This window comes from Amphiura filiformis, chromosome 14, assembly GCF_039555335.1.
Source record: "Amphiura filiformis chromosome 14, Afil_fr2py, whole genome shotgun sequence".
NCBI lineage: Eukaryota > Metazoa > Echinodermata > Ophiuroidea > Amphilepidida > Amphiuridae > Amphiura > Amphiura filiformis.
The window spans coordinates 23,794,474-23,810,109 of record NC_092641.1 but is presented as its reverse complement, the minus strand read 5'-3'; the positions used below and the strand labels follow the sequence as shown (position 1 = coordinate 23,810,109).

Here is a 15,636-nt window from a genome sequence, read left to right as displayed (position 1 = left end):
TACTCATTGTCTGAACTATTACATTGTATTTTGATATTATTGTATTATGAATTATTATGCAAGTTTTGTTATTAATTATGTTTAAAAAAGTGTGCAATATATTTCGCATATTTTGTCTACACCTCGTATAACTCAAGTTCTTCTTGGTTGCTCTCGTGTCGTGTCTTGCTCTTTTTTATTTGAGCATTATACCTGGTGTAGATAATTATGTTTGCTTCGACACTTTGCTATTGTTTGTTGATATTTTGATATTATTGTATTATTAATTATTATGAAAATATTTGTTATCAATTATGTTTTTAAAAAATGTGCATTAATATGTTTCACATAATATTTTGTCTACAAATCGTAATAGTTATTTTTTTTCTTGGTTGCTCTCGTGATGTGTCTTGCTCTTTTCATTTGAGCATTTACCTGGTGTAGATATGTTTGCTTCGCCACTTTGGTATTGTTTGTTGATATTTTGATATTATTGCATTATTAATATTTGTGCAATTTTGGTTATTAATTATGTTTAAAAAAGTGTGCAATATGTTTCGCATAATATTTTGCCTACACCTCGTATAACTCAAGTTATTTTCTTGGTTGTTCTCGTGATTGCTCTGTTCATTTGAGTATTATACCTGGTGTAAATATGTTTGCTTACCACTTTTGGTATTGTTTGCGTTAAAAGTATCCATTTGTTTGGAATTTTTCATATTCAATTTGATTTGTGTTTTGCCATTTTTGATATTGCATTGAATCGATCATGTGTTTAATTGCTTCGCTGTATACTTCATTTTCATTTTGTTGTTTTCTACTCTCGTGTTATCAATGTAGTGTACAGCTTGGCGTTTTTTAAAAGAAAAAATGTGTTTTATGATTCTAATTTCATCTCTGATATTTGTTTGCAGTATATTGCCGTTGTTTATATAAAATTGTTGTTTGGTTAAACTTATTTTGCTTTATTGCTTATGCCGTCACTTTGAACATTTCACTTAGTTGTTTCTCTGCTCATTTTGCATGCATTTTTTCCGTGCAATCCCTTTTGTGCAATGTTCATCGTGTGCCTATTTCATTTTTATTATTTCTTAATGATGTATATTTATAATTCATTGGGTATTTTGTTTTTATGTACACATGTTTTAATTGTAAAGCGCCTTGTGGTCTTTGATGTAATGCGCTATATAAGAATAAATTATTATATATTATTATTATTATACTTGATGTCCTCATCCTGAACATTACATCCACTTCTGATGCAACATATACAGCAAGAGAAAAAGGTAAATTATATGTGTGTGTTTGTGGGGGTGTCTGTTAGTGTCACCAAACAAAGACATTACTGTAAATACTTGATAGTTAGCTTATGTGCTTACTATCAAGCGCTTTTGAAAACATGAAATAGCACACAAATTCCGGCTCTTTACCAACTGAGCTAATGGGGTTGAGACACACATTTGCAGGTTTAATTGTTAAGTATATAACTATGTGTATCGATGATTTGCTCACAACCCTTTACACTTTTGTAGATGGGGCTCTTCGTGTTTGCATGTTTTAAAAGCACTTGATAGTAAGCACTTATGCTAACTGTAAAGTTTTTACGGTATGTGACATTTCATTTACAACCATGGAGAGACACCAAATGAAGATGTTCACAGTTCCCTAATACATTAACAGATTCCTATTACTGTCTCCCCCAGAGAAATACTGCTGCCCAGCTAAAAAAAAAAAAAAAAAAAAAAAGCGCAGTGATTTATAGTGCGCTACGCACAGGCACAACGCCTAGACGTTGATCCACAAGCCTCAGCACACTTTACAGGTTGTCGCTGACCACTATGGCCCACACTCATTGGCTACCTCATTGGTACTCTATAGACACATCGGAATCACATATACACTGGTACTGGACTGGTGCTGTACTAGTAGCCACATAGTAGCTGGGCAGTAGTTTACCTCTAGGGTTGACAGCAATAGGGATCTGGTAGTGTAAGTGCATATGTGTAAAATGTTATTAAGATCTGACCTCATTTGGGGGGGGGTATAGAATCGATGCCATGGTAAGCTAGAATCAAGGTTAGGTGATTAGGTATCTGTGCGTAGCACTATGCCAAGTGTTGTTGAGATGGTTCTCAGTTTAAACTAGAGAGCTCTTATGCTTAGAGAATAAACAATAGCCGGTATCCACTACGATAAAAATATTGGACCTGCCTGTCGTCTATCATAGGTAGAGGATAGGCAAAATAAAAATTCCTATCGTTTATTCTCATTCTTAGTCAGTTAAATATTATTTTAATAACTGTAAACTATTTTTTAAAGCAAAAATTAAGTTACCGTCATAAAAACTCCCCTTTTCTAAAATGAACGAAACTTGTTTACAACTTCACATCTTTTGTTGCGCGTACTGCTAGCGCGTGCGAGTATTCCGCACTGCGTCTACACATACAACGCGATACATACTCGCACCTCTATGAGCGTGTTACGCGTTATCAACACTCATGATGACGTGGGGTCGTCTACAGCCTGATAGACGACACCCAAAATTATGCGATTGTCCAATCAGATTATGTGTCTACTAATAGACCACTCCCACTGACTAAGAATTATTGATAAACTGAGAACCAATTGTTGCTGTAACTGTATCGTTTCGAAGTTACCCTAGAAATGGGTTAGGATTCGGAAGCTCCAGCCATACATCCCTGTCGAAAATTAACCCAAGTAACCTCCCACCCGGCACAGAAAACTTAAGTTTAATTTGATATTTGGGTTTCATAATATGCTGAATGCAAGGAGAAGAACATGGGAGGGGGTGTCTACGTTGAGCGGGGTGTATTTGTGTTCACATTATTCGGTCCTTGCTATATCATATAAGCATGCAAGAAAGGTAGAAATGTGGGAAAAAATCTTGCTTAGACAGTGTGAAGTCCAACTATATTGTTATGTGGTATATCTTTGTGTAATATAAAAAATAAAATGTCCAAGTTACATTTGATTTGACATTGTTGCTTTGGCCTACCACTTTAGCACCGATGACTGCGAGAGTACGGTTATGACCCTTTCTCAAGCAGAGTTGAAAAATAATCCCACTGCCTATAGATGTGTACAAGGGAAGAAAATCAGAATAAGGTTTGCACTAGTGTGCTGTGTGTTTGTATATATAGCATGTAGCCAAAATTTGACATATAGTTTTTGTATGATGTTTGCGAGAAGTCTTGTAACTCTACTGCCTATACATATAGATGTATACTGTGCCAGGGGAAAACAGAATAAGGATTTCTCCGGGAATTTCTCTGGCATGCTGTGTGTTTGTAGATGACATGTGGTCAACATGTATTTAATATGGTTTGTGTGTATAGGATAGCTTGTTTGAGCTAACAAATGTGTGAAATATTTTCCATGATTTCATATAATATTCGCTTCTTAACAATAGAAATAATGATACATGTGTTGGTATTTAGATCTTTGCTGTTCACATTATATGCATAGACAAACATCAAAATAAAATTCTGACACAATGGGCTATTACAAACAGAGTCACCCATTTAGGTAACCCCATTTGAAATTCACACTCCCTGTGTAGAAGATTAATGTCATGTCTTCCATAGGGGTTGTATGGATTTCAACTGGAATAGCCCAATGGGGTTATAAAATAAATGTGATCAAGTCCCTATTACTTGATCGTATTAAACTTGAATCTCAGATTCATTGCCGCCAACATTGGACAAAATTTAAAGTAGAGTTCTAACAGATCTCATAAACACTTGGCATGTATCACAAGCCCCAAACATAATGTTAGTGACAAAATCTCCCACAGAAGATGCTTATAATGCAATATATATGTGTATGGGGGTGGGGTATGGGTGAATGTAATCAAATTGCTTGCCCCCTTGGCCCCTCCCCTTTTATGGCTTTGAAGAAGACAAAATCCTTTTCCCTTTCCTCTCCATGTGCTTATGGTCTTTTCCTTCACCCCCAACTGTTGGGGAACCCAAATTTCAAAACCTTAATTATGTGATAATATGATGTGATCAGGAAATTTATTTGAAATGTTTTTGTATTGTTTTTCTATGACTTACGTTTTTCTATGCCCCAGAAATCTGTCGAAGATTGATGTTCCTTTTGATCTGCTAAAATTACCCCCCCTTCAAAAAAAAAAAAAAAAACCCACCAGGGGGTGAGTTACTACTTGCGATGTGTTTAAAGTTGGGTATAAAATCTGATTTGCTTCACATTATGGAATTATCACATTAAACATTACCCTGCAACATTTTCTCATTTACACATTAAAAAAGATAACACTATCATATATTCTTTGTATCCATCACAGAAAACCACTTTTCAAGTACTGCTATGAGTGTGGCAGGTCATTGGGAGTACGCCTGTCTGCTTGTACCAGATGCAAAGAAGTATACTACTGCAGTAAAGCATGCAAGATTCGAGCTTGGAATGCCCGCCATAAGGAGGAGTGTATCCGTGTTGGAGGTTGGTATTATACTTTTACTGTCTGATTCTACCCAAAATCTGAAAAAGCAACATCAGCATTACAAATTCCTAAAGCATTGTTAAACGGTTTCTGCAGTTTTGGGACACTTTGAACTCTGACCTATCAGGGAAATTGCTTTTATTATTATTCATTAATTTATTATTGGAATAACGTTATCATTAAAATTATTTTAAACAATTAATTTATGAACTAACCATGTTTAAAAAAAATATATTCTAGTAAAACATTTTAAACAATATTTTGTGTGCACAAAAAATCCTTTTCCTGATAGGTCAGAGTGCAAATTGTCCCGCTGCAAAAACTGTCCCAAAAAACATTGCAAATTTTAATACTGATTTGGCTTATAGTCACCCACAAGACCCTCTTGAAAGAAATGGAAAACTGAGATAAATTATCTTGGAGAATAGAAAATAAGAATTTTGTTCAGATTCAGATTTATCATTATTTTGTGTTTTTAGTATTTAGAAGGGGTTGTCAACTCAGGTCCATTAGGCTAAAGATGGTTGGCTGTCCAACATAACTTTTCTGGAGTATGTTTTTTAATCAAAAGTAATATAGTCAAACACTGCTTAATGTTATTACCCACCATTTCATAAAGACCACAGCGGGATGATACAGCAACAACAATATTTCAACAAGCATAAAAAACAATGAAGGAGCAAACTAATAATATATAAATACAACAATTACAAACTCATTTTGGAAACAGGTATGATTTCAAGATATGAAGAGATCTGGCTGTGTGCAGAGCTATTGGGAGTTTGTTCCACAATCTTGGTGCAAAGAAATAAAATAATCTATCAGCAGTGGATTGGAGCTTGATTGAATGTTGTGTTCCACGAGCCAAATAGTATCAGAGGAGCGCAAGCCAGTACGAAATTTACCTTACCAATAAGAAGATACGAATGGGAGCTATGTTATATTACATCCCTTCTTTATGTTTAAACCAAGTTTATTAGAAGTATAAATTAACTGCTATAGGTGCTAAAAACAAAAATATTTATTCTTTAAAAAATAATCTTATCTCAGTTTTATATTTCTTTCATATATACTACTTCATTGCAGTGAAGTGTCTTATTTATTTTCGTTCCTTATTTCAGTTGACACGGTTTTAGATATGCTGCATGCCTACATGTAGCTTCCCTCTGTCGGTTATTGAAGTGGACGAGAGCCCTCACTGTTCTGTTTGTGTACAACAGTCGTGCCCGCTTCTGGCGTTGCTTAGCTTGATCCGCAGCTATCAAAACATTTCACTTAAGCATGTTGTGCTGGTGTATAAAGAAAAGAGTGCCCTCACTTACTGCTAGTATAGCAAATAGTTTATGTGACTCTGGGTTGTGAGTTACTTTTGCCAACAAAATATACAAACCTTTTTAAGTCCCGTGAGGTTTCTCCAACCACAGGCACCCATTAACAAAGTTCTCAATTCTGAAAATATCTATCCAATAGGCCACACAAAAAATGGCACAAGAAAATGGGAAAAACTCTGTGCAGGTTTTTATGTTTTTAAAGTAAAAAATGGCTATTTAAAGTAGTGACTCTTTGTTTTATGATGACTAAAAAACTAAGAAAGGAAATCCCTTAAGAGGGTACTACACCCCTGGCCATTTTTTTGCCTATCTTTGCATTTTCTCAAAAATTATAGCGCATTGGTGACAAGTAAGATATGTATATTATAGGGCAAGGACTACAACTACTGTACTGAAAATTCAGCAACTCAAAGCAAGTAGTTATTGATTTATTGATCAAATATTGGTTTTCCCTCATTTTTGACTGTAACTCCACAACTGTTGTCTGTGCTGAAATAAAATTTCCAGTGCAGTAGTTGTAGTCCTTGCCCCTATAATATACATATCTTACTTGTCCCCAATGCGTTATAATTTTAAAGAAAAATGCAAAAATAGGCAAAAAAATGGCCAGGGGTGTAGTACCCCCTTAAAACCCTGGAAAAAGTGTGCTGAAATATGAATTTCAAAAGCTATGTATGCGGTCTTCTGAGGCAAACCTTTTTTTTGGTTTTGCTTTATAAATTACCTTAGGTAAAAAGGTGGTAGATTTTGTGCAGGACCTTTAAGGGCGGGTATGGAGGGGAGAGAATTGGTGTCTTTTCTAACTCCATTCAGGGCCTAGATTTCGTGCCAGTTTGCGAGAATCAAAAATCATCCGCGTCGCTTCACTTACTACATGATTCAATGAAACAAATCGATTCTCGCAACAAATGTTACGAGAATCAATTAAGTGATTCTCGTCAAAACCAAGGTCAATTCGGTGATTCTCGTCGAATCCGAAGCCCTGCCATTATTGATCAAGTTAAGGTTTTCCAAAGTTCATAAAAGTGATATATTTATTTTTTATAAAGAAAATGGAATGGAAAAATCCCACCATACAGTCAGGTTTGTGTACAATTTTTCCGATTTTGAGTCCCCAAAATATGTGTTTTTTTGCTCCAACATTTTGTGACAACGTAACAAATATGTTCATAGTAAATATTTTCCTTTAACTTTCATCAAGTAGAGGCTTTGGTTTGGAAAATATTTTTACTTATTATATTTTAATTTATTGACCCAAAAGGTAAATAAATTAGTATTTGTATTCAATTTGGCAAAAAAATTGCAAACAGTGAACCACATTTTTAGTTTTTTTTTTTTTTTTTAACTTGCCTCTTGTGGCCGTGTCACATTATGATGTTGTGGCAGTCAACCCATGGTTCAGGGCTAATAGACTTTCTCTCAATAACAATAAAACTAACTCACTTGCACAAGAAAAAAACTTCTGCCGTTAACAATATAATCAATAAATTGTACAGGTACATTTCAAAATTCATTTGTGTCACAGTGGACAGTAAATTTGTTTTCTTTCTCTTCCTCTTTCTCAACTAATTTCACCGGTGTGTCCAGGATCTTTTCCTGCGAAGGGCTCAGCCCCTCTTTCAGAGTTATGCGGAGGGCTTAATGGCTAAAATTGCCAAAAACAGCTGATTTTACATGATTTTTTAACAAAGTGCGGGGCCTTCAGCCCCAAAGCCCCTCCCCGGACACGCCACTGAATTTCTCTATGTATACTTTTTCGTTAACTCTCTTTTCTCTCTCTTGTGTCACCTGCTCTCACTCTCTTTTTTTTCATTGTCTGGATCTCTTTGTATTGTGATCGTTCCTTTTTCCACTCGGGCCAGATTTACCTTTTCCTGGCCTCTGGGCACAGCAATATGATTGGGCCCTGGATTTTCAAATTAAAGTGTTACACCCCCACCCCACCACTGTAACCTACTAAGTTTTTTATCAAGAATTCTTACTTCAAGGTACTTGATTATCCTCAAATGACTTTTCGGGCACAAATGGGCTATTCCATTTAAAATCCACACTACCCCTGTGGAAGATTTAGCTAAATTGTTCCACAGAGGGAGTATGAGTTTTGAATACAATAGACAATGGGGTAACTTCCATTTGAAAAACTCACACCAGTTGTGGAAGATATTGGTCAAGCCATAATACAGGGGGAGTATGGGTTTCAAAATGATTAATCCATGCAGAACAGTTACATTTGAAAAACATACTCCTTCTGTGGCAGATATTTCCAAAATCTTTCCACGTGGTAGTTTGGATTTCAACTGGAATAGCCCAAAGAGCAGGAAGCATGCAACAATTTGTAATGGGGCAAAATTAGGACAATTGTGGCCTAAAACTGGGCCAAAGGAAGATCAATTATATTACAACTATTACCACTTCCTCTTTGTTTATTTAAAAAAAAATTATTTGTTTATTTTTTATTGTCAGTTTTTCCTGATCAAAATGTTGGCCTTCTTAGATCGCAGCCAGGGCCCAGGCCCACTGTGCCCTGTAGTCTATCCTGTCCTGCATATACTGTATTCTTACTTAACATGTCATATTATTTTATTGTGTCTTGTATTTTATATTGGTTTAAGTTTGCACTCTATAAATCAAAAGTTTGTACTCTATAAATCAAAAGTTTGCACTCTATAAATCAAAAGTTTGCTCTCTATAAATAAAAAGTAAATAAATGTAAGCATCTAGAGCCTGTACTGAGATTTATCAAAATACTTAACATTTATTTCGCTGTCACTAGGATATAGCACATCATTTTGCTGCCAACATTCGTAACAACACCAGTATAATTACCTCCTAATAACAGCTCCCCATTGTATACATGGGTAGAGTGGGACAAGCAAGAAAAAATGTCTTGCCTAAGGACGCATCGTGTCAGCCCTGACTGGAGTTTTAACCCACAACCTTGTTGGCAGTCATGAATCAAACACCCTAACCATTAGGCCACCATGATCTAAGGCTCTCACCTAAACGATAATTATGCACTCATCAGGTACCTGATTGAACTTTCTGCCCCCCCCCAAAAAAAAAATTTTGACAAAATTTAAGAAGTCATAGACCCTAAAATTACTTGTTGTTCAAGGTTGGAAACTGGAGAAATGCTGACTTAAACAAAATTGCTAATGTTTTTTTTATCAAAGTTGTACGTTTTAATTTTGCTTCTATTGAAAAGCCAGGGACACATTGAATGTAACTGTTATTTAGGGTCTATAACTTTTTTTCAATTTGTATAAAAAAGAACTTGGGGGATTCGGGTAACTTGTTACTGGGATTTTAACCCATTATACAGTGGCGGCGCTACAGGGGGGAAACTCTGCCCCCAGAAAAATTGAAAAGAGGGGTGAAAAGTCACTTTTAAGCCCAAATTAGGTCAAGGACGGGCGGGTAAGCGGGTACCGGTAATTCATGAGAGCCTTACCATGATCTCTTTTCTTCACTTCTCTCACCTTGTATATGTTTTTGATATTATCATTTGTTTGGTATACATTTTTGTTTTATTCATTTAAGCTTATGTAGTTGTTCTTTATCTGTAACTGTCATGACTTGATCAACTCTTTGCAAGAAGTTTTCTTCATGACACTTATCAACCATTGTGTTTTTATTGTTGTTTATTTTGTATTTTATTTTTATGCTGCTGAATAAATTTGTATAACTGGTCAAAAAATAACTTGATATGCTAAGTTTCTAGTATACTAGCCAGTTGAAACACATACACCCCTATATATAGAAGACATCAACTTTAATCTCCACACAGGGAGTGTAGATTTGAATGGAGTCGCCCATTTAAATAACGCCATTTGAAAGTCACACCCCTGTGTGGAAGATTAAGTTCATGTCTTCCATAGGGGTGTATGGATTTCAAATGGAATAGCCCATTGTAAGATTCGCACAAAAGGATGCCCTCATTATTTATCAAATTTTTGAGTGTGATTGTAATATTCTTAGCTGTAATGAACGGAAATACCCTGCAAAATTAGAAGGCGCTGTATTTGTGACAAAATCAGAGCTTTTAAATAAAATCTTGGGATCCTGGGATTTAATCAGCCAATCAGATTTGCTGATACATGTACATGGATTCATGATCTATGTGCTGGAATGAGAAGGGTTATCACAATTTTATCTCAATAGTTTTGCTCAAAATGAATACGGAATATATCTGATAGTGAAAAACTAACATTTTGTGTTCAAAATACAAATCTTATTTTTAAAGAAGAATAAATCTTTTGATATTGCCTTAGTAGTTTTTGCATCAAATTGATCTGATCGTCTTGGGTTGATGATGCAGCCCAAGCCTTTCTTCATCAATACAAATCTGGTTTTTTATACAAATCATTTGATATTGCTTTAATAGTTAGTACCAAATTGAATCTGATCATCTTTCCATATTTCAGGTCGAAGTCGAAGCCCAAGTCCTTCTTCATCAAATAAAGCAGGTGTGATTGGAGGAGGAGGAACTGGAGGAGGAGGAGGGGGTGGTGGTGGAGGAGAAGGAAGAAGAGGAGCAGATGAAACTGGTAACAGTCTTGCCTCATCTGCAAACAGTGGTGGATCCTATATGAATAAGACTGGTACAGGGAACAAACAAGGTGGAGCTGCGGCAGGACTGACAGGAAGTAGACAAGGGGTCAAAGGTCAGGGGTCAAAGGGTAGTGGACATGGAGGGAAAGTAGGGGATGGTGTGACTGGGAAGGGTACTGCCAGTGGTAGTGGTGGTGGGGGAGGGGGAACAGGTAACAGGGGTGGGTTGCATGGACATGTGGGAAGGAATGATATAACAGAAAATTATAGTTATAATTGAATTTATTTATTGGCTATATTGTTGCATTACAGGAGAACATTAATTTTTCATTGAAATGTTATGTGTAATGCTAGTGCACTATGTCAACTGGGTTATGCCTGAACCAAGACCAAAATGATCGCAACACAAAAGCTACCATAGTTTGCTATCTTTACAGGGGCATGATGGCACAGCAGTCTTATATTTTGACTCATAATCGTGTGGTAGCTTGAGGTCTTGGGTTTGAATCCCTATGGCATCAGTGTGTCACTCCTATTGCCTCTCTCCACCCAGGTGTACAAATGGGTACCAGCTTTATTCAATTCCAGAATAGTAACAGGCTTGCTGTAGAGGAGGTGTAGTGATCCCCTTCCAGCATCATTACATGGAGGAGTCTGCATGGACCAATTGCTTTGAAAGAGAAGTGGGCATTCGGCCTGTGAACACAGGTTTGTCTCCTTTATAACTATCATTCCATAAGGTGTGTGATCCAGTTACCCGGTAGCAATATAACTTGCTGGTGAATTAAAGAAAACCATTTGAATGATATTAATTACTTAACAAGAAAGCTGGGGAGTAAACAGGTTCTTACCAACCTTGGAACAGAGAAAAGAACATCTAAAAGATTAATATCTGTCTTTTCTTAACAAAAAGTGTAGAAATCAAGGAAAACGTTAGCAGTACTAACATAGTAGAAGGATGAATGGGCAAAGTGCCTTTTGCCACTTTCCAGGCTGGTTTGGCTTAGAGTTCTATTTGTATGATGTATGCCTAGATTTAGATGGTTTGATTTTGGTGTGTTGTTATTATCGGTAATAATGTTATGGGCAGTTTCTACCAAACTGAATAACAGGTTGACCTGTGTTAACGTTCTACACGGTTTATATCCTAAGTAGAAACATGACAATAGAGTGATCATACATATTCCAGCTAAAATCCATACACCCCCCCTATGGAAGACATGCCCTTAATCTTAATAATGTACCACACACTCCCTGTGTGGAAGATTAAGGTCATGTCTCCCATGGGAGTGTATGGATTTCAACTGGAATAGCCCATTCGCTTATTCATTATGTATTTATTTCACAACTTACACAAACATTTGTGCAGTGAATTGAAGAAACAATATTAGGTGAAAATTATTAAAGCGGCAAAGTTGAACATAAATTAACAGTCTAACTGGTTACATGGCTGTGTTAATTGGTAAAAATACATATTAAAATATGTAAATAAGCATCAATGAAAAGCAATTTTTCTGTTTATATGAACTTTTGAAAATAAGTAACAATCATGCCAGATGCCAATGTTTGGCAGAATAAGTAGAGTTAGAAAAAGCAATCAGTGAGAAATATATCTTATCAAGTTGACCATAGAACATGATACACTGGGGAGTGTTTCTTGTAATTTGAATGGTTTCCCATGGGTGGTTTTCTCCAAATTTGCTTAAGGATTTAATTCTTAAGGATTTTATGTAAAATATATCCATATTCCGTCCAATTCCATTCCGTCCTGTACTCAATGGGTACACAAACTGTAAAATGATTATTGTAAACTATGTACAGCACTATTTTATTGTATATGTAAATAAGTGATGTGTATGTAGTATACTATGTATAGAGTAAATTCATTTCATGTAAAAAAAAATGTGGCAAATTATTAGGCCAAGTAAAATAAATAACATGTATATCATCCGGACTTTCTCAAAAAATTGTGAGAGAGGCTTTATTATTTGTTAATTTGTTAGTTTGCAAAGGTTTTGTCAACATTAAGAACTGGGAGGCCCCTAATATTTTTGTTATTTCCCTAAAGCCCTAACCCTAGCTGAAGAAAGTGTTTGCAATGTGTTTATAAATGATAATCAAGAACTTCTTAATAATTATGTCTTTTCATCACAACAATTTTAGAAACAAAGTAAGGGAGCAAATAAGAAAGATATTTGAAAATCTCCAAATATCAGCAAGGTGATATACATGTTATTTATTTTATTTGGCATAATCCATAAATGTAAAAATCAAATTTGTCAGTAAATGAGATGTTTGTATAGATCGAAGCTCTTTACATGAACACAGGCTGTATCAAAATACTGGATTGTATGTTACCCATCTGTTTCTGAAAATCCTGCCTTTTCCAAACACACCATTCAATGGGCTCTTCCACTTAAAATCCACACTACCCTCTGGAAGATTTTGGAAATATCTTCCACAGGGGAGTATGTTTTTCAAATGTAACTTGTCAGGGTTAATCATTTTAAAACCCATAGTTCCCCCTGTATTATGGCTTTACCTATGTATTTCCACAACTGGAGTGAGTATTTCAAATGGAAGTTTCAAAATTGTCTATTCTATTCAGAACTCATACTCCCCCTGTGGAAGACTTTAGCTAAATCTTCCACAGGGGTAGTGGGGATTTTGTATGGAATAGCCCAATCTACTTCTAGAAATGACCAGACTATTAAGGTACAACTACAAGGTATAAAGTCAGGTCATTTCATGTTCACCCAGTGGCACGTTTTGGAAGAGGCAGGCTTTTAAAAACACCTGTAATGGATGGAGAGTAATCATTTAGACACAGCCTATATAATGAAGCTGAAATCATGAAACTATATAGGTTCAGCTATAGAACATTGGTCTTCTAGATGGACATGTGCCACAAAATGGACATGTACTACAAATGGATGTATATGCAGTGGGCTATGCCAGTTGATTGAGCCGTTCCAGTTGAAATACATACACCCCCTATGGAAGACATGACCTTAATCTCATATGCAGGGCTTGTGAATTTCAAATTTCAAATGGTGTTGTCTGAACGAGTGACTCCATTTGAAATCTACACCCTCTGTGTGGAAGATTAAGGTCATGTCTTCTATTGGAGCTGTATGGATTTCAACTGGGATAGCCCATTCAGCTAAGTTTGCCAAACCATTTTGATGGCTTACATTAACATTTTTTACTCTGTTGCGGACTCCATAGAGGCCGTCAGCCTTTTGCCATCTAGTGGGTAAAAGCTGGTGAATCAATAAACGGTTGCATTCCCGTCTATTATTGTCATGGGTGCAAATCTGTGTACTCATCTTTAGGTTATCACATGATTTATTTTGTACTCAAAGGTAATTATATCGATGTACCCACAAGATGGCAGAAAATGATGTTAGTCCAAATGTATTCAATTTGTCTAACAAAACTTTGGGCTATTCCAGTTGAAATCCATACACCCCCATGGAGAACATGACCTTAATCTTACAGGGGGTGTAGATTTTGAATGGAGTCACCCATTCAGGTAACCCCATTTGAAATCCACACTCCATGTGTGGGAGATAATAAGGTTATGTCTTTAATAGGGGGTATGGATTTCAACTAGAATAGCACATTTGATAGTCTTTCAAGATTCACTTAAATCACTTTCCAATGGAAGACAAATGGTTCTTTGAGTGAAAGCCAAATTTTGTGAAATTAAATAGCTAGAAACCATGTTTGTTGCAATTGCTATTGAATCCGTCCAAGTTTGTTTGAATCTAACCAAATAAACTAAACTATGTGTGCCTTGATAGTTTTTACAAAACCTGTGTGCAATGTATCATGTCATTTAGAGTGTTGTGTTATGTACAGTACAGTATTAGGTAACAGTTTCATGAATCATGATCTTACAGCCAAAGTGGGGGTCAATTTCGAAAATCAAAGTGACTATAATGACCAAAATATTTTTTTTTATTTGAGATATCAGTGAGGGCAAATTGAAGCAGAAATCACCAAGTTATGAACCAACAACTGATGGAAGATACTGATATAAAAGTTGCAATTTTTCGCTTACTGTGAATGCCAATGTTTTCACAGTAGCATGTCCATTGATTTGCTTCACAAACAAGCAATATAAAAATAATTGAAATCCGTCCAAATCACTAATGATTTGGACTTGAAATATAACATTCATATTGTGGGTCCCTGTTGGTGTGTTCATCAGTTTCCTTAATTCTTAAATCTCACTTTGGCTGTGAGGTCATGATTCATGAACTGCTACCTTATTTATTGTGCTGACTGGGACATAAACAGTCTCACCTCTTTTTCCCCTTGCAGGAAGCTGTCCACCCTGATATTTAGGATTTTTATGCCTTGTGTACTTTTTAGCCCATTTTTAACAATTTCCCCTTGAAAGTTGCCTCCCCCCTTGCCCCCTTTGCCTCCCCCTGTGAAAAGGGGCTGGCTACACCACATGACATAAATCATGCCACGTTTCTAGTGTAGTTTGCAAATGAAAATGAGAAGCAACTTTATGTCATCACCCCAATCCAGGGTTGCCAAAAAAAATAATAAGAATGATAACAATATTAAGCCCAAGTCGTGGATCAAATAATCAAAAAGTCAATGAAAAAGCCCGATTTATTTCTTAACCATTGATTTTGTATGGGACAGAAAATTGTCAAAATTCGCTTGGAAAATCTTCAAAAATCATCCAATGGGGCTATTAAATCGTGGGTTTCGGAACCCTGTCCAACCATAATCTTAACCCTTGCCGTAATTCTAATCTTGCAACATAACCTAATCCTACACTTTATTTAGTAGCCCATGCTTAAAACAATTTCAAAGGGAAAACTAGTATACAAACTGCTGTATATTCCCAGCAAACACAAAACTGGTTATATTTTGGGTTTTGGTAAATACATTTTAATAACATTAAAGGGGCATTTCGTGATCCACAGCCTCATCCCCCACTTTTCTCAAAAAAGTTGAGATTTTTATATCACTGGAAACCTCTGGCTACATAATGTTTATGTACAAAATATTTCTTGCAGATTAATTCGTTTTGCAAAGATATCGTGAAATTTGAATTTCGTTCTGGTGCACCAGAACGAAATTACAACGCATTGTCTATGGAGCAGTGTAATACACATAATCATGCATAACTCGCAAACGCAAAATCGGAATCAACTGAAATTTTGGGAATAGGCTTTTTTCGTGGATATGTACTGAAAAATGTAATAAAAAGAGGATGCTAGGATCACGAAATACTCCTTTAAATGATAGGTTATATAAAGGTCA

The 15,636-nt window shown here is 35.9% G+C and overlaps 1 protein-coding gene across 1 annotated transcript in view; it reads left to right on the top strand.

The window, feature by feature from the left end:
* The window catches only part of LOC140169292 (ankyrin repeat and MYND domain-containing protein 1-like), a 63,347-nt gene that overhangs the window by 26,363 nt on the left and 21,348 nt on the right, over positions 1 to 15,636 (top strand). The window contains 3 exon segments of the mRNA XM_072192548.1: positions 1,254 to 1,265; positions 4,307 to 4,461; positions 10,218 to 10,556. Of these exon segments, the coding sequence (XP_072048649.1) occupies positions 1,254 to 1,265; positions 4,307 to 4,461; positions 10,218 to 10,556 (506 nt within the window).